At 39.0% G+C, this 18,327-nt stretch overlaps 1 protein-coding gene across 1 annotated transcript; it reads right to left on the bottom strand.

The window, feature by feature from the left end:
• Nucleotides 1-699: 699 nt before the first annotated feature.
• Nucleotides 700-14,732, bottom strand: uspl1 (ubiquitin specific peptidase like 1). The gene is made up of 9 exons (XM_044222156.1): nt 14,576-14,732; nt 13,447-13,603; nt 12,454-12,576; nt 11,432-12,374; nt 9,765-9,875; nt 6,127-6,256; nt 4,846-4,971; nt 3,781-3,941; nt 700-3,047 (listed from the first exon to the last, which is right to left on the bottom strand). The coding sequence occupies exons 2-9, from the start codon at nt 13,570-13,572 to the stop codon at nt 1,243-1,245; spliced, it is 3,525 nt and encodes a 1,174-aa protein (XP_044078091.1). The 5' UTR covers nt 13,573-13,603; nt 14,576-14,732; the 3' UTR covers nt 700-1,242.
• Nucleotides 14,733-18,327: the final 3,595 nt, after the last annotated feature.

Genomic DNA, 18,327 nt, shown 5'->3' on the forward strand with positions numbered 1-18,327 from the left:
TATTAGCTTGACATAGCACACTGGTGGCCACTGTCACATAAGAGCCGCTAGGTGGCTCTCGACGCCTGTATCTATAGGTCGGCTGGTCGATGAAGGAAGTATAAATGTTGGGTATGGTTATGGCAAATCAAACGTAGGTTAAGATGCAGGTTTGTCTTAGTTTATGTCTGTTTACCTGGGTAGAGTCCTAACAGAGATATGTTTGCCTGCCAACAATGAAAAGGGAGATTTCAATTACTTTGTTTTTCTTATGTTGTAATCTTGCTAGATATTTATCACCACATTCCCAGATTTACTGTATTTGGTTTCAATTTCCATTTCAATCATACAATGATGTTTTTCCTTTGATTTCAAGAGTCTGACACTCAGTGAGTGAGAGAAAAAGTTTTTATGTAATTGTATTTGGCTGAATAAACAAAGATATATATTTTGTAATATTTTTCTCATATTATCAGTGACAACACAATATGGAAGATATTAAGATGTCTTAATAATCAATGCACGTTTGATGTCTGACTCTTATGTTCCCTAAATGATGTTTAAGTCTAAATATTTCTCACTGACTTTTTTTCACAAGACTATTCATCTTTTAGTATATGTCATAATCAATAATGGTTTTGCACCAGTATCCTGGCTGATCAGGACAATAACTTAAGAATATGTGCAAACTTGTGGAGAACAAATAATGTGGCACCTGAATGACTTCAAACAAGCATTTACAGTGATTTTAATATTTTAAAAAACTGAAAATAAAAATATTTTATTCACCTATGAGGAAGCTAGTACACACATTGTACTTGTAAATGTCATAATAATCCTGACAACTTTGAACAACAAACACTAGTCGTAAATGACGTGGAAAAAAAATTTATGTACCATGAGAATTTGTCAAAATAACAAAACAGAGCAAACCAACAGCTTTTACTTGCATGCTGGTCTTCATACAACCCAGTTTTACATACAGTACATACTACAAAGTGCCAAACTTCGCCAGACTCTACCCATGGGTCAACATACTGTTTCCAAGACTTAACATACATACAAACTTAACTAACCCATCTAAATGAACAGAAACATAACATTAACATTAATGCACATTTCACCACTTAAAACTTGCAAACTGCATCTTCATGTGGAATACGACTGTACATTGCAAAACGAGTTCATTTTTAATTTTCTCATGATACCAAGGGTCAAGGTTATCTGTGCTTGGAGCTTGCAGACAACATCCACCCCCACGGCTTAAACAAAAAGTTCAAGTGCACTGAGTGCCTCGGTCTCCATGTCAGTCGGTCTCTGAGCCACAGCCTGTGAGAGAAAGTCCTCCAGGAAGTTTTCAGTGTTGGGTTCATTCATACAAGTGTTTATCTGTGACACTGCACCACCAGCGTTGACCCCACAGTCCAACTGGTCGACTCCATCTTTCCCATTGGCGAGCATCTCAAGGAAGCCAGTGCTGTCCGGTGAGAGGTTGCTGGCTGTGGTTGCTGGCGAGAGCAGGTCCGAGAGGAAGTCATCGCAGATGGAGCCATCATAGGTACTGGAGGTAACCGTGTTAGGAGAGCCAAGGTCAGTGCTGTCCGGTCGGAGGCTGGCTCCCCCCTGATCACCCAACATTTTATTCAGCTTAGCGAGCTTCTTCTTCTTGGCCTTCAGTTTCTTTATCAGCTTGTACCTGAGGGCTTCAGTATCGCTGAGACTCGGAGGAACCTTCGAGGACTGGCTGCTATGTTTCTTTAAGGAGGATATTTCAGGGAGCCCCTTTGCTGCAGGCATAGGAAGTGATGTGCCAGACACCACTGTAGAGTTTGTTAGTGATTTCTGGTGGTTGGAAGTTATGGGTTGAAAATGCTTTGATTTGCCATTGAGAAGTTCAGGGGATGGGAGCGGACTCGGGGTGTTTGAGCTCTTTGCACCGAATGCGCCATACATTTCTGCAGCTTTTGGTGGGAGACCCTCACTCTCCTCTGTCTTGAGCTGTGGTTTAGGGAAGAGTCCTCCAGGAATCTGCTGTCTTCTCACAGGATTGGGAGTAGAGTGAGTGGGAGGAGTGGGCTTTACTTGTGTGACAGGGTTGGGGGCGGGTTTAGCAACCGACTTGTGAACTTGGCGCAGTGGGTGTTTACTGAGCAGGAAGGACCAGCGGGCATTCGGATGTAGCATTGGCTGCATTGTGGGACTTTTCTGGCTAGGGGACAGGGATGAGGTGTCGGTAGAAGACACAGGGGACACTTCTTGTGTAGTTTCAACAGGTGGTGTGTTATCCTGAGCAGCAGCAGCCACAGGTTTGTTACTGATTACTTTGGAGGGCTCCGAAGATGCAGGTGGTGAAATATGTGGGGCTGCTTTGGACAAGGCAGCCTTTTTACCTACTTGTCTGCTGCCAATTCCTCTCCCTCTCCTGGCACCAGGCACAAATGTAGGATCACTAGACGAGCCACCATCAGATTCAGATGAGTTGGAGGTGGTGGGGAGCTCAACATCAGTGCCGCGAGACATTTCACTACCTATGACAGTGGAGGAGCTATCCGGTGTAGAATCAAGTATTTCATTCCCGCTGGGAACCCTCGAATCCTGAGGTTGTTCGTTGCCATTTAAAGGCTGCATTTCTGAATCAGCATTTAACTCCACCAGTGTGAGTGTAATGATGTCATTAGGCGTGAGGCCCTCAAAGGTGTCGAGCAGCGTTGTGGAACCTATCGATGTATCAACGCCGGCTGTGACTGTTGTGTCCATGATGTTACTGCTGTCTTCAGATACTGAGAGTGCGCAGATGATGTCGGTGTCATTGTGAGACATGAGAAGTGACTGATCTGGAGCGCAAGCCAACAGTTCATCTGCTATTAAGTCTTTGTCACCTAGACTGGGGTTCATCTCATTTTTAGATGGGGGAGATTCAGAAAATGTGCTGGAGGGAGAACAGGCACAGGGTTCTTTATCCTCCTCCACCTCCCAGAAGACAACATGCATCTCCTGAGCAGGGACTGGGAGCTTTTGATGGGTCTTACAGTCTGGGTGTTTCAAGTCGTCATATTCCAGCCACAAACCTGTAAGGAACAGGTACAACAATACACGGTTACAACAAAAAAACAGCATGTGCAGCATGAATGTTTGTACTGATGTGTGTTATTAGATTCTGATGACCAGCTACAAAGCCAGGGTTGATGAGTTATTGATTCACCCATAACCATCACCTAATGATTTTATAATAAAATTCATAATACAACAACTCTAACAAAAAAACTGAGACTAATCTCTTTTACAGGGGCATCTCAGACAACACAGCAGTAGCACACAGAAAAGAACATAAAAATTGCAAAACATAATGCAGACTAACAACTAACAAATGCTGGTAAAACCTTAGCCGAACAAGCCACAGATACATTCTTTATGAATGACAACGAAACAAGCCCTAAATGGTTTCTGTAGTTTAACATTGCATGTGATGTCCAGCAGAATGTGCTGTTGGCAAACTATAATGTAGAGGAATAAAAATATTAACATTCATATGACTAATGAGCTAAAGTGTTTGCGGTTACACACCAAGTGAAAATGTAGCTTACAGATTAATACAGAGAAGCAAAAAAACAAGTTCTCTTACATTTAACTTCAGTTATCCATGTAAAAATACTGTAACAAATGACAGCATGCAAACCAGGCTGCCATTGCAAGCTAATCAAATGACCTACATTTTAGCAAAGCCAATGGTTAAGTTATTGTTAACATGTCAGTGAAAAAAAGATAATAAACCTATAACAGAATCAGTCTTAAAATACCTACCATCAGAATTACAAACCCAGGTGACAAAGTGCTTAAGTTGATGGTTGTACTGTATGACAGTGGTGACTGAGTAGCTTTTCCCCTTGAAGGTGAAGGTGTAGATTCTGACGTCATTGTCAGGAAGCCCCTCTACAAAGTGCAGCTGAAACACTGGAGGCACTCTAAACAAAACACAAAGCAACAGTCTGGTTAAATGGATGGAAAAGGGAAGGTCGTTAAAGAATATTAAACACGGTTTCTATAAAGCTACTGCATCTATTTTCTTGTTCTCACTTCTGCTAATGCACAGATGTGTTATTAGAATATGTGTTCTATTATAAGGTTACGTTTAATATTTAATTGTGGACGTTGAAATTTAAAAAGACAAATGTGTAATTTTGTAGACAATTTAAGTGTTGAGTAATAATGAATTGGTAATTTTATTTGCCCTGGCAATATGTTACAGCCCCTTTAAGACAGAGTGCTTTGGCTCAACATCTGTAGGCTGACAATTAAAGTTAATTAATTATTGTGTGGTGTAGCTGTGGAGGCACACAGTTTCTTACCAGGTCCTGCGGAGACGTGTTTTGTTATCCTGCTAACCTCCTGATTTGTGCTGGACTTGGAAATAAATATGGTTTGTATTTTTAAATCAGACAACTGACTTTGTTGTGGATAATCTGGAGACTATTAGAAAGCCACTTTGTCCCTACATAATCATTAATTATTCAACAGCTAATACTGTATGTTAAAAAGGAAATCCTTTGTTGACATAGTAATCAATTGTCCCTCTGTGCTTCGACAACTAAAGTATAATCAATTTCTAAGAGTAGGTGTAATTACTTTGAACGTTGTGGCCCAATTTGGACTATAATCACACCACTAAAATACAGTGGTCTTAATATTCAATTGTACAGTTGGTACACACACACGTAAATAAAATGCTCCAACATGAAGTACATGTATCTTAATCAATAATCAAATCCAACAAGGCTGGTCATCGTAAAGCATCTGTGAATGTACAATATTTAAAAAAAAAAAAAAAAAAAAAACTAAAGATGGACACATTAACAATTTGATTCTTACCTCTCCAGCATCATAGTCCTCCTCTGATTATTCTGGCAGCACACATTGCACGGGGCCGAGTGGACGGCATGAAGTGGGCGCCATTCAGGCAAAATATTTGTGAAGGTGGGGAGAGTTTTCATAACTCTGAAAAGTACAGCATGAAATACATTTAGGATTTATACAGTTTCACAAAAGATTAGCAAAAGGTAGGAAAAAGTGTGTGTATTGGAGAATAAGTATATGTTTCCTTACAATGTGGTGTTCACATGGCAACACTGAACACTATTAGTTATAGTATCTGGGATATCCACTTACAGTATAATGACCACCAGTTGAACTTGTATTATCTATTGATTTAGTTATGGTATTAACCATCTGTCCCAGCCATCCACCAAACTAGTGCTGAAACGTTTAGCCCCTTTAATCAATTAGGTGATTAACAGAAAATTAAGCATCAATAATTTTGATTGGAAATTGGTCGTTTAACAAGTAAACACTCTTATTCAAGGTTCTCAAATCTGAGGATTTGCTTTTCTCTCTCTTTTTTTTTTAAATGTATCATTGTAAATTCAATACCCTCAAGTTTTCAACTGATGGTCAGACAAAACAAGCAATTTGAAGACATCACCTTGGGCTCTGGGAAAACTCAACAAATAATCAATTAAGCGGAAAAGATAATTGACAGAATTAATTATAAAAATAATTAGTTAGTTGCAGCCCTTCACTTGGTTCTCCAGAAGTCTTCTATTAGTTCTCACCTACACAATGTAAGGTGTGTAAGTTTGTACAGCCGTTATATCATATTACCAAAACATGACGTGCACTGTTACCCTGAAGACAATATTTGGACTACTAGCAAAAAACTGGAGACAAAACCTGTTCCTGCAGTTCTGTGCAGGTTCCAGAAGGCTTTACTGGACATGTTTTTCCCTCCATCAAACATGTTGCTAACAACCACAACTTAATGAACTGACAGTTTTAAGCCATTACAATCAACAATCCACTGTTCACAGTCACATATGGATAAATGAGCCAAGGTGGGAGGTTATTACTTATTATAAAGGAATTTATACCAAATTGTCTTCAATGACTCATTACTTTATATATTTCCTTTTCCCTCTCTAAACAAACCTGAGGCGGAGTGGGACCTCATCCAATTGCTATAGTGAGCCATGTATTTGTTCCAAGCATGATTACTTTCTCTGTGCTTTCAATCGCTAAAGCAAGTTTGGCAAAGACTAAATGCTTTAGTGAATCAAGTAAAACATGTAGTATTTCATCATGTATTTCATCACCTACCTTTCTTTCGTGGCAGTTTTGCATTCACTGCACTTGAACTCCCAGTGAAAGGTTGACTGGAAGAGAGGCTCCACCCAAGAGTCCATCATAAGCAGAAGCGGCATGGCAAATACCGGAGTTTCCCTCTGACCTGAAAAGCACAAACATGCAGCAGTTAGAGCATCGTCACAGGTATGAGTATGACAGGTATGACAGAAGCTGCAGTTACACTCCCCATTTCCAGGTAATATTAAAGAATTGAATGTGTGGATGAGACATGGGCTAAATTTTACGTGTGAAACACCTGAAAATGAACGGTATGTCTCTTCTGCCTGTATCTAAACTGTGTCTGCATTGCCTCACTATGCCTGCCTCCCTTTGTATTTTCAGTATGCAAAGAGCGACAACCACTAAGCAAGTTTTCCCACTTTCATATAATCTAAAGATTTGGCTCGAACAAGCTGAGCAAAATCCAAGGTTTACATGTCCAAACCTGTCAATTTCTGTTATTATCAGGTGATGATGGTTGCTTTGAAATTTCAAGAGTAACTCTTGCCATTGGTACTAAACAGGGATTCATGACTCAGTCCAACAGCAAGTGAGATGCCAAATATCTAAAGCACAACAGATCAAGGTAGAAACAACAAAAACAAATATAGCCGCAGGTGGCAATGTGTGGGTTCAAACCTTTTTTCACTCAACAGAAGGAAGCAACTCAATCGGCCACAATTGATGCCGTGAGCAGCAACGAGCAGGTTTCAGGCTTCACAAAGCTGAGCCAAGTCACTTCAGCTAGTTTAATTCTGTTTAAAGGAGGAGTGACACCAATCACTTGTTTCATCATTACAATGTATGCAGATTGTCAATAACTGCACATTCAAAGTCCCGCCATTTGTCTCCCATTCATCGGATTTTAACGAAAATTTGTGTGTGTATGACCAGGATGTCTTCAGTGAGTTTAATGGAGGACTACTCAAAGGCATCTTGAGTTATGAGCAAATATGTGATAGCCCACGTCCACTTGCACCAATCAATATGGCACTTCAGATTTTGGTTAATATTTGCCCCCAGAGCATGCACGCTAAAATTGGTGAAATTCTGAGCACCAGATTTTGAGGTAGATGTTTTTGCCATTTGCGGCGCCCCCTATGGGTCGGGCTGAAAATTCTTTGGCACGCCTATTCCCAAATGCGGACTGAAGATATATGCCAAGATTGGAAATACCATTAATGAGTTATGACCTGCTTAGCCCCATCCTTTGCGAAGATATTTTGGTTGATGGCGGCCATGTTTTTCAACTGATCATGCTCATTTGTAATAGAAACTTGTATCTCAGTCGCGCAATGCTGTATCTCAATTGGTGTCAATAGAGTCAAAATCCAAAAGTAGATGTCATTTTACAGTTTTTCACATCATACAAATCAGCAAATTTAATGGTCCAAGACGCCTTTTCGTAGAGCAAACTGAGCTGGACATGTGGGAGAAATATCAAGTCAATCAGACTTACTGTGTGAGGGGCATGACCTTTCCAAAATTTTTGGATTTGCATTTGTGGGCCTTAATTACAGCAAGTGGTCGATTGGGCTCAAAATTTCTGTGGAAGCATTTGCACATCGTTTCCAGTTATTGGGCCAAGTTTCATGTTTCTAGCTTATTTCAGCTCACACCAATTTGAACCGAGGCAGAAGACGAGAAATAATAACAAACCGGCACAAACTCAGTAGGGTTCTCCCCCTTCCAGAGTTTGAACCCTAATTAAGATAATTAAGCAATTTATGTTTGAAAATCTAGCCCTATTTACATTATGTATAAGCTCTGATTACATTTTGCAGAAGCAACTTGCCAAAATAAGACAGATTACTCCTTTATATACTTCTTTTTATCACTGTAATCTGTTTGGCAAAAAAGTAGCATCAGGCTATATGAAATCAAATATTCATGAACAGAAGGCTTGAGGGGCCCTGGGAGCATTGTGTTGTTGAGTTTGAAAAGCATTCGCTCAGACATCTCTTCCTTGCTCACAGTAGCTTGGCACAATTTGCATATTGTTCCTGATCACTGAACACTGGTTTCCTATCAGTGCTGGTGGCTTCAGAAATACGGTTTAAAGAAATATTTTATTTCTACAGCTGTGTGGGATAGTCTGTTCTTGCTTCTCACACCTCTCAAAAAGGAAAAGTACATGTTCATGAAACATAAATTTACTAATATTAATCTTTGTTGTTTAATCACTGTATTCAAATGTGGGTAGAACTGTCAAGGAAGAAGGGCAAGAAAGGAACGATTAGGCCTAAGTAGTGCTTAACAAGTCAAATTTCTTCTGTTGCCTTTCTCGTCTCATAATAAAATGTACTTTGAATAGGACAAAATGTAGCACTTGAAGCAGTTCAGCATATTTGATGAAGTTGATGTACTTGCATGATTCTTGCAATTTTTGGATTGTATCCACATGGTTGAAATGTATTTATTGTAAATCACTTTGGATAAACGTGGCAGCTAAATAAATTTAATGACAAGTGCACACTGCAAATAAACAGGGCTCCAGATTAACTTTTTACATTGGTGGTACTCCGTTAGGTGCGCCTAACTTTTGTACAACCTAACCTTTCATGTAGGTGCACCCAATAATACATTTTAAGTGTTACCTTTTTTTGTCAGTTCCCAAACACGCTGGTAATTTCTTAGTGATTGTAAACAAGAATAAAAAAGGTACAGATAAATGTTTTTTAATGGACTTAAATTTAGTAAAAGATAGCTCTATTTTGGCTATATTATGAGCAGTGTTAAATTTTATTATCATTTCTGACTCCTCACAGAATTAAGCTAAAGTTTAATTCTGTTTCCTCTGGAGAGTTTCCTCTGTTTGTCAAGTTTATGACTAGTTTTTATTTTTGCTGCTTAAATGTCCCACGATATTTGCTGTGACATTACTGTGCTCATGGAAACGTTTAAAATGACTGACAGCAGCATCTCTAATCATTAAAGTAAATCATTAAAGAAAACCCTCATACATTAATACAACATACAAAGAAATCACCTGGAAAGCTTGCGCTGCTCGACATAATTTCAACAGCAATATAGTCTCTAAATCAGGTTCGGGTGGGTGGCGGGGGATGATTTATATGTACATGCGGATTCGGATCATGTCAGAGCTGATCCGCGCATCACCACTGCACACTCAGTTGGTGTTTGTTAAAATTTTAATATAATACATTGTTTTTTAAATCAGACCTGCTGAATTCTAGGTGTGACCAATGAAAATGTTTAAACGCACTTTTTTTTTGGTTGCATGTGCGACCTGGAGCCCTGATAAACCTCAGATATGACACATCCATTCACAAAGCATTTCTAAAATCGATTTAGAATTAATTTCTGAGCGGTAGTAGTATCTCCTGATACCAATACTCAGATTTGGTCCCATCACTTTTTGGCTGCCACTAGCCTGAATTGGTACAAACATTGAAAACACGCAGGATCACTGCAGGTTCATGAATGTGAAAGCCTGCATCTACAGTTTAAAAGTCTTGAATTGCATCCAGGTATTCTGAATCAGTGGAAACAGACACTAACTAAGAATGTCCAAACTCATTGTTAATTTCTCATACTGAATTTGTTTTAGTTTTAGGCTGATTCAAGGTATGTCTTGTGACTGAGCTTACCCAGTTTGCAATGCAGCTTGGGCTGCAGTAGTTTGAAGATGGACATCCTGAGACTTTGTAGGTCTGCATTGGCCTTTTGCAGCACATGATTTGGCACCCTCACCACGCCATCTAGACAAAAACAACTTCAGTTAAATAAACTGCACATAAAAGCATTGCATTATATTATAAACATTGTAAAAATATTCCCCAGTAAATTAACTTAAAATGCTTTTTAGACAATGGGATCTGCAGCACAAACAAAGTTCCATTAACCTCCATTATATTGGGATGGCAGAAGAAATCTCAGGGATGAATATCTTAAAGTCCGGGCTCTGTTCTTCAAACGTGGCTCAACTAATCCAGACTTTCACGCTGTTATCAGGCTAAAATTATCTTGTTAATTCTCATCTAGTTAGTTTGGTTCTTCTAAAGCAGTTTGAGGATTGATTTATTGATTGGATGAAGTTATCTTGAGTAACACTGCGCTCTTATTTTGAAATAAAGGCTAAATGAGTTGAGAGTTAAAACCATGGTCAGCATTCATATGACTGGCTGAGTGCTGATCATGTGATTGTAGTTACATGAGGTAGGTGTGTTGGGAAGCCTCCTAGCATGCATTGGGGCAATAAAGTCATGTACATAAGTCTCATGTTATGGGTGTTCCTGCATTATTGTTACTGGCGTTATTTTGTTCTACATGGTTCTCCACAAGGTTTCTACTGTTTCCACATTTCAATGGTTGTTATATAATTTATTATGAGAGAAGTGGTTAGAGCGTGAGTGATGATGTGTTCAAGATTAAGCAGATTTGGTGTTTGGTACACAAAATAATTGACCTGTAGTTAATTAACTTATTCCAATTTTAAATATTGTCTTGTTTTAATCCACATGAACACAGTCTGTACCTATGATGAAAGTACAAATCATACATTTTGGAGTTCAAATGACAAAATCCCATCATAATGTCAAATGTCATGTTTTTGTTGTGTTTTGTTCCCTATTATCTTTTAACAGTCCAAAAGTTTTAATTCAGTTCATGTCTTTCTTTTTATGGTTTGTTCTTTTTTTAGGGTACTATTCTATTAAGCTCTGTATTTTGTGATGTGTATTTGATCATATATATGTATTTAACTCTTCAGTGTGAAAATTACATACATAATATTATAATACATCAATTCATAACAACCACCACAACGTCGTAGGAGTCTCAAGACTCTACACCTTCTCATCTAAAACCATCATTCCTCTTTGAAAAGCAGTCTGACTGCGAGGGGTTCACCCTAAAACGTCTTGGTCATGACCCAGCTACCTTTTAATAAGCCTGTATTCTTGCAGGTTTGGGTTTAAGGACATGTTGCTGAGACGCCAACTGTACATAAATTTTAATCCAGACTTGTATCGAATCATCAACAGTCAAATCAAGCTAACTCAGTTAGCCATGTACGAAGAACATGGTCATGGGCAACTCAAACCAAAACTATCCGCATGGCTGGATACCAGTAGAGGTACAGAAAGTGAGAAAACATAGGTGACTCTGCTCTTTTATGTGACATTAGTAATACAAGATCTCTGCTGGTATTTTTATTTCGTAGTATTGCATCTACACACACTCACCCAGTTAAAAAAAAATCTTTTAAAATGACCTTATAGTCACAGGTATACTGCAGATTATCTGTTTAACTTACCTCTGCCAGTCTGTTGGTGGACTCGGATGGAAGCACAAACGTCTTCATATCCTCTCATCAGCCACCAGACAGACGACCGCTGAGGCTCATCTTTAGGTTTGCACTTTGCCAAGCTCTTGCAGTTTACCAAAGCAACAAGCAGCGAGTCCAGCCAACACAGTTTGTTGCTGTTCCTCCAGAAAAGCTGATTCGGAACAGGTACAAGCTCCTCTGAATCTGTGAACAAATCCTCCGTTTCTGACTTAATACCTCCTACGTCCTTAAATACGTTGATGTCTGCAGTCGGTGATTTCTGTTCCGTCCTTACTGTCTGCTTATTGTGCTGAGGCAATAGAGTTTTGATTTCAGTTGAACGAACGTCATCATTTGTGAAAAAGGAATGATTGGAGTCCAGACTGCAGCGTCTATTCAGCACCTCAGGAGGACTCTTCACCTGGCTAACGTCATGCTCTGCACCACGGTGAGGAGAGAGCGCAGGCTCATCCCCATCAGCAGTCAACAAGGCGTCTGATGAGCACTGCGGATGTCCAGCCGAGGTTTCGCATGTAGGACGAGCAAAACCACCTGTACAAGCGGCATTCTCTGGTTCCTTGTCCAGACCACCATCCTGATCTTGTAGTGATTCCCATCCTGTTGTCTCTGCAACTGGAGAATCCCTGTGGTATCCATTTAACTTTTCACCATCTGTCTTGGGTGCTGCATGTTGGCCATTACTGACAACGTTTGCAGCACCATGCTCTGCTTGGCCGATAAGTGTGTCAGTAATACTTGGTGGCCCAAGACTGTCATGTTCACTTGATCGCAGACGTTTATGTAAAGGTTTAATCAACTCTTCTTTTTCCAGTGCCAAGGCATTTTTTCTTTTGTTCCCAACAGAGGGCTCCAGAGGATCCAAGCTAGCCAAAACATCCTCCAAGGACCGGCTGACCAGAGGGAAAAGGCACTACGCGGGAATGGATATGGAAAGGTTAACACGGCAGCTAGCGGGGATGTCTGTGAGAGACAGCAGTACTGGGACTTACCTGTGGGTTTGTGCAGAGGGTGATTGACTCCTGGAGGTTGATGTGGTAAGAGCGCAGAGCATAGGTCAAGCCCTTTGAAGTGCACCAGGGACAATACTCCAGTGAAGCAGCTCTTTCCTGAACCTTTTTAAAAAAAAAATAATAATAAGATTACACGTGGTATTAATGACCACGGACCTCCCCAAAAAAGGACGGGTTGCTTCACTATTTCACATTTAAACCTAAGATATCAAACAGTTTCAAATAACATGCAAAACTGGACACAACTTTTATCGAACTTTCAATATTCATACAAAGTAAAATTTAGCCTGCATAAATTTTCATCAGATGCATCGATTTTTTTTTTCACTGCCATATTTCAGCATCTCTTTCATTTCTCCACCAATATCAGCAGCATTCATTATTATATTCTTCTAATCACATTTAAATACTCATCTGTACACATGCATTAGAGTAACAAAAGAAAAGTTGCAAGATTTTACTTGATTTACCTGGCAGGAGTGGCGCATACAAGTAAAAGTAATAACTGCTGAAAGTAATTGTCATGTTTTTTGTTTGTTTTTTTACTTTGGCCTGAGATTTCTGCTCATCAATATCAGTGTGAATGACAGTTTGGTGACGCTGAATGGCACATGTGAAGTGGAATTTTATCAGAATCAGTAGGTGTCAAGTGCATATAAAAGTACATGAAAGATAAAAGTAAGCAGTAATAGTGAACCATTCTTTTCTTTCAAATAGATATTCTTGTAAGAAAAACACATTATGTAGTACACAGTTTCTCATAACAATACATACATCAATATTTGTCTCCACACATCATTATAAGCTTCAAGATTACCAAAAACTTTCGCCTTTTACTACCAAAGATTTCCATTTGTGTTTTATTTTCTTCTGTTTTATTTGGATTGGTACTGCCCAATTACAGTATTTTTCAAATTCAATTCAGCTTTGCGCAAGTGACAACAGTGAGAGGAAAACTTGAGTTCTACTGACTTTTCCCAAATACCCCGCCAGTGGTGAGGCTAAAGCCCCCAAACCAGTGTCTTCACCAGTCACTGGCAAACCACTTCTGCTCTTCTGGTCCATAGCCGTCCGGTGCCATTCAAAAAATATTACCATGTCACTGCAACCTGGCTCACCTCCAAAGGAGCTGAAAAGAAAAATACAGCAGCACATAGGGCATGTTACTCAATGCCTACAAGTTTTTTCCTATATTGTTTATAAAGCGATAAGTGATTTCCCTTTTATATCTCTGGTTATATTGCAGGCAATGTTGCAAATCAATTATCAAAAAGCTATATGGCAATATTGCATATACAGGATTTTTGCCTTAAGTACCTTAATCTGTCAGGTATTCAATTTACTATAACATAAGTTTATTTAGAAAGATAACCTCATTTGAATTTATTTTCTACAATGGTCCAATTGTGTATAATCTTTAGAGTTTTTAAGATTATATGGATTGTGTGTGTTCTTTTACATTAACAGTTTTTAGTTAATATCAATAATATTACAAGAAATAAACCAGGACCCAAGATGCTTCCCTGTCCCTCTGCACAAAACTAGCCTAAAGACAGATGTTTGCAGGCACACACGTGGGACCACCAGGCCAGCAACAGTATACTCTGCCACCTATGCTGAAACACAGGAGGCTAAGCATTGAACTATTAAAACAGCACTCAAAAAAGTTCGTAATACATAACACGGTTTGTGTTAGGATTAGCGTTACATAATGTATTGTGAAACACTGGCTCGTAACGTCAAAATGTGAAGCTGGTAAACACTGAGTTAAGAGGCATCTCATAAGGTAAATAACGTTAAATCAGATACACTCAACTTCAACTCCATTAAGGAGCAACATTATGTAAGAAAATGCCTAACACCTATTTCCCATTAGCTAGCTAATGCATTAAGGCCATAATGACTTATTTTGAAACCAGTCAAACTTACGGCTGAGATCAACTCTATTAACAAGCCTGACTTGCATGCACTAACTAAACTATCATTCACTGCACCTGGCGGCTAGCATGCTAACATATTAGCCTAATGCCGGGCATTTATTTCAGTCGGTAACAGTAACCGAGTCTCATTTTCAGTTTTCGTGAATAAAACTTATACGTACCGACATCAAATTTAAATTAGATTTGATATCCCTGCCTGTCGAGAAATCCGTCCACAAAGAGTTGTATTTATTAATCCCTGCCTGCCGAGAGTACATGTGCATCCTTTTGCCAGTTCGTGTCAGAAACGTTCTTCTTCCGCTCGCCGGCGGTTGTGCAGCGGCCTTTGTCTTCCCCCACTGACGACAATGGTTCCGGTGGCCCCCACCTGGTAGTTCAAGTGAACTGCAATATCCTGTGTTCAAGTTATTGTTCATGCTGGGACTGTAGGTTTGTACGGCACTGCCCATGAAACCAGTGCTAACCGGTGCGAGTACATGAACACGAACGTGTTAAAAGATAAGTTGTATTTAATCACGTTATTAATTATCATTACTTTTATTAATCTACTTAATTGTAATAGGCCTAAGTAATTATTATTATTTCTTGTAAGTGAAATATAAATCTTGCATGCCATGTTTTTAAAAGGGAAATATATAAACAGCTTAAAAGAAGGCTAAAAATAGACTCATTTGCAATATAATTTTTTTCAACTTTTTCCTGATTATTATTATTAGTAGTAGTAGTAGTAGTACGTTTATTAGATGATCACTTACCCCACATTAATAATGGCATTGCCCATCACAAGTTACAACCATTTTAAACTGGTTTAGTCTGAGTTAATCAGAACCAGCACAACTGATATGTGAACTGCTATATATTTCAAACTGATATGAAACAGAAACAGCAACCTCTCTCATTTGTGAAGCTGTAAAAAAAACAAAAAAGAAAAAAAAAACCCATCTACTTAAGACCAAATAAAAAACGGTTTGATTGTCAAAATTGAGACTAACTAACCTAACTTTCTATTCTGCTATTTCAGATATACTTGCAGCAGTAAGTCCCCGGAGATACTTCTATTTTGAAATACTAGCCTGAATAAATGTCTCCCTCATCACGTCTGTAGTTTACTCATCTGTTTTTTTTAATAAGGCTGACTATTTATTTATTTGTTTTTGTAGAACTACTGTATGTGGCTTCTTGAGAAGTAGAAGGGTGGAGTTGGTTGGATGGGGGTGGGATGGGTTTTACATATGTCCCTCACTCTGGTTCTATAATACAGCCCGGCACCTCACACCTCCAGCTCTTGCACCCCCCAACCCACACATACACACATACACAGACGTACACACACAGATCTCCCTCCACCCAACCCCGCCTCTTGCATGTGCCCTCCTCCCTTAAGCCCCTCCTGTATCTGCTGCTCTCCTGTCCTCTATTTTCCTCTTGATGACAAAATTAATTTGCATATTTTTCCCAGGGAGCGCTCATTAGAATGCATAAACCGGCCGCCTCCTAGCCTCATGAGCAGGCTATAGCTTTCTGCCATGGCATCTCCTGATGCAAAATGAGACACAGACAGGCAGCATCACAGGCAGACATGTGGCCTGAGTCTGGGTTGTGATTGGCATTTAGAATCAGTTCACCCTTCCCATTCTTAATTCAAGGATAAGAATAAACTCTGTGTCAGCCATTTTTCTTTGTTTCTATATCAGCTGCTAAGCAGTAGCATATTTATTAGATACCCATTTCCTCATTAACTGCATACAGACATAATTAATAATTTCTTTGTATGCTTATGCTTATCTTCATATGACTACATTTTGCAAATCATAATGAACATGGACATTCTCTTTATTTTAGCACCCCACCACCGCATTTAAACACACAGACAAGCCTTTCAAGTCAGATAATTGCATTACCTCCACTTTGGGCAAAGTAAGAAGTCATCTTGAGGAAGGCCCCTTTCACAGTCTGAAATCATTGTCCTGAAATTTTAGCAGGCTAGCCTACACGATGGACTCCCATTTCTACTCTGTTTATATCTGAAAGTTTTGCCTATGGTGGCGCTAGAGTTCAGGTCAAAGGTGTGATATGTGAATCTAAACAGAAACATACATCTGTAATATGTAAGTTATAACCCATAGTTATTTTCAATTATACTAGTGCACAGCAGGTTTAGTGTCTGTATATGTTACGGGTCAGGAGATACCATAAAGACAGTTTATGGGAGACACACTGATTAAATAGATCCTAATCTTTGTCAGATGGTGGCGCTAGAGCAAGGTCAAAGGGTCATCAAACTCATTACAGTAGGTTTGTTTAATTAGCTTAAATGTGCACAGCAGATGTCATGCCCGTGTAACCTTAGTTTTCAAGATCTGTTGTTGATGAGACAAACAAACAAATACACAATCACATGACCCCTTGACATCTCTTGACAAAGCTAATGAGCAGAATTGTTCAACTGTACAAAAGCAGGACAAAAAAATGTGGTTTTAGAGTGTTGTTGAATTTGTATCAGATACATATGAGAGGAGAAAAGGTGAGAAAACTGTGAAAACCTTATGTGATTAGCTACATTATATATTCTGTATGGTAATCTGTATACAGTGATCAAAAATTAGGATATTATTAGTATACGTAAAATATGAGTTATTAATCTGGACCAATACAACTTGCAAGTTCATTTTAAAAAAAAATCTATGAACTGCTTTAAAAGTCCTGATCTGCTCATATGATATGGCTGACAACAGTGGGTTGAATTGAAAAGAATGGATTCCTAATTGTTGTCTTTTTCCAATTTAAGTACAATTAACCATTAACCATTTGATTGCACAGAACAATATGTCTGGGGTTGGGGGTGAAAAGCCCACTGCTATGAGGCTATCATGCATAGGCCTGTTATATCAATGGGACCTGCAATTAGCAAAAAAGTGTTAATATATTATTGCAAAACAACAGGCCTACAATCAATGCTCATTGTAAAAAATATTTCCTGTAGACCTAAATGACCAATTTCCTCCGACCTAACAATAAACTGCTTTATCCACTAACTTTGGCTTGAACTGAACAGTAGCTCTTTGAAGTCTGTGTTTTAATTGGGTATGAGCATACTATCATCTTTCAATCAGCTATTATAATATAAGCCTATAATAATGAGGCAAAAAACATATTGTGCTGAGAAAAATAAAAACGATCAATCTCGAGGTCTATACCTATTTAATGCATTTACCATGATTTGATGTGTGTTGTTACTTTCTAATTTGAATAGGGACTGCAGGCTCATAAGGAAACATAGCTAGAACACTGAATGAGTGCCTGCTAAAAGTGATTATTATGTATACGAAAAGACTAAGAAAACACTGTGTGATATAGTCAGCGTAGCGACGTTTTCTCAATACTGGGCTGAAAATGAAAATCACGGCGTAATTAAAAAGCAGACTATTAACCCAATTGTTATTGTGTTTTCATTCAACTCAGAGCCAAATCCTTTTAAAATGTCATATCCAGTGCGTAACTATCCCGCATGGGATGAGCAAGCGCCTCTTCTGTCTTTTACACGTGAATACGCGATGTTCTCCATATGCATTTTCAAAGTCATAATTTGCAAATAAGCTTAAGTGTATTGAGGAGAATGTGCTGGTTGATGAAGAGGGGGACAGCCCATCCAACACAATCGCACAACATTTTACAGCTGTCTCGTTCACTGACTACAAGCGCTCCACGTTGTCTCATTCATTTAACTTGCCTACTGTACACTGTGCTCAACGTAGTGAATTCAATACTATGGCAAACACACTACACTACTACCAGCTCCAGCATGCTCGGACAGAAATATTTTTGTATCCACGCGCTTCGGAAAACTTCAGTGACGTTTCACAAAAGGGAGCCAATGGGACCTCGTCTTCTATTAGGACAATGAAAAGCCTCC

Source organism: Siniperca chuatsi, linkage group LG14 (assembly GCF_020085105.1).
Source record: "Siniperca chuatsi isolate FFG_IHB_CAS linkage group LG14, ASM2008510v1, whole genome shotgun sequence".
Lineage (NCBI taxonomy): Eukaryota > Metazoa > Chordata > Actinopteri > Centrarchiformes > Sinipercidae > Siniperca > Siniperca chuatsi.

Coding starts and splice junctions, on each gene's coding strand:
- uspl1 (XM_044222156.1), bottom strand. CDS start 13,572: ATGGTAATATTTTTTGAATGGCACCGGACGGCTATGGACCAGAAGAGC. Junction 12,375..12,453: donor CCCTCTGCACAAACCCACAG/GTAAGTCCCAGT, acceptor ATTCCCGCGTAG/TGCCTTTTCCCTCTGGTCAG. Junction 9,876..11,431: donor CCACCAACAGACTGGCAGAG/GTAAGTTAAACA, acceptor GTTTTTGTCTAG/ATGGCGTGGTGAGGGTGCCA.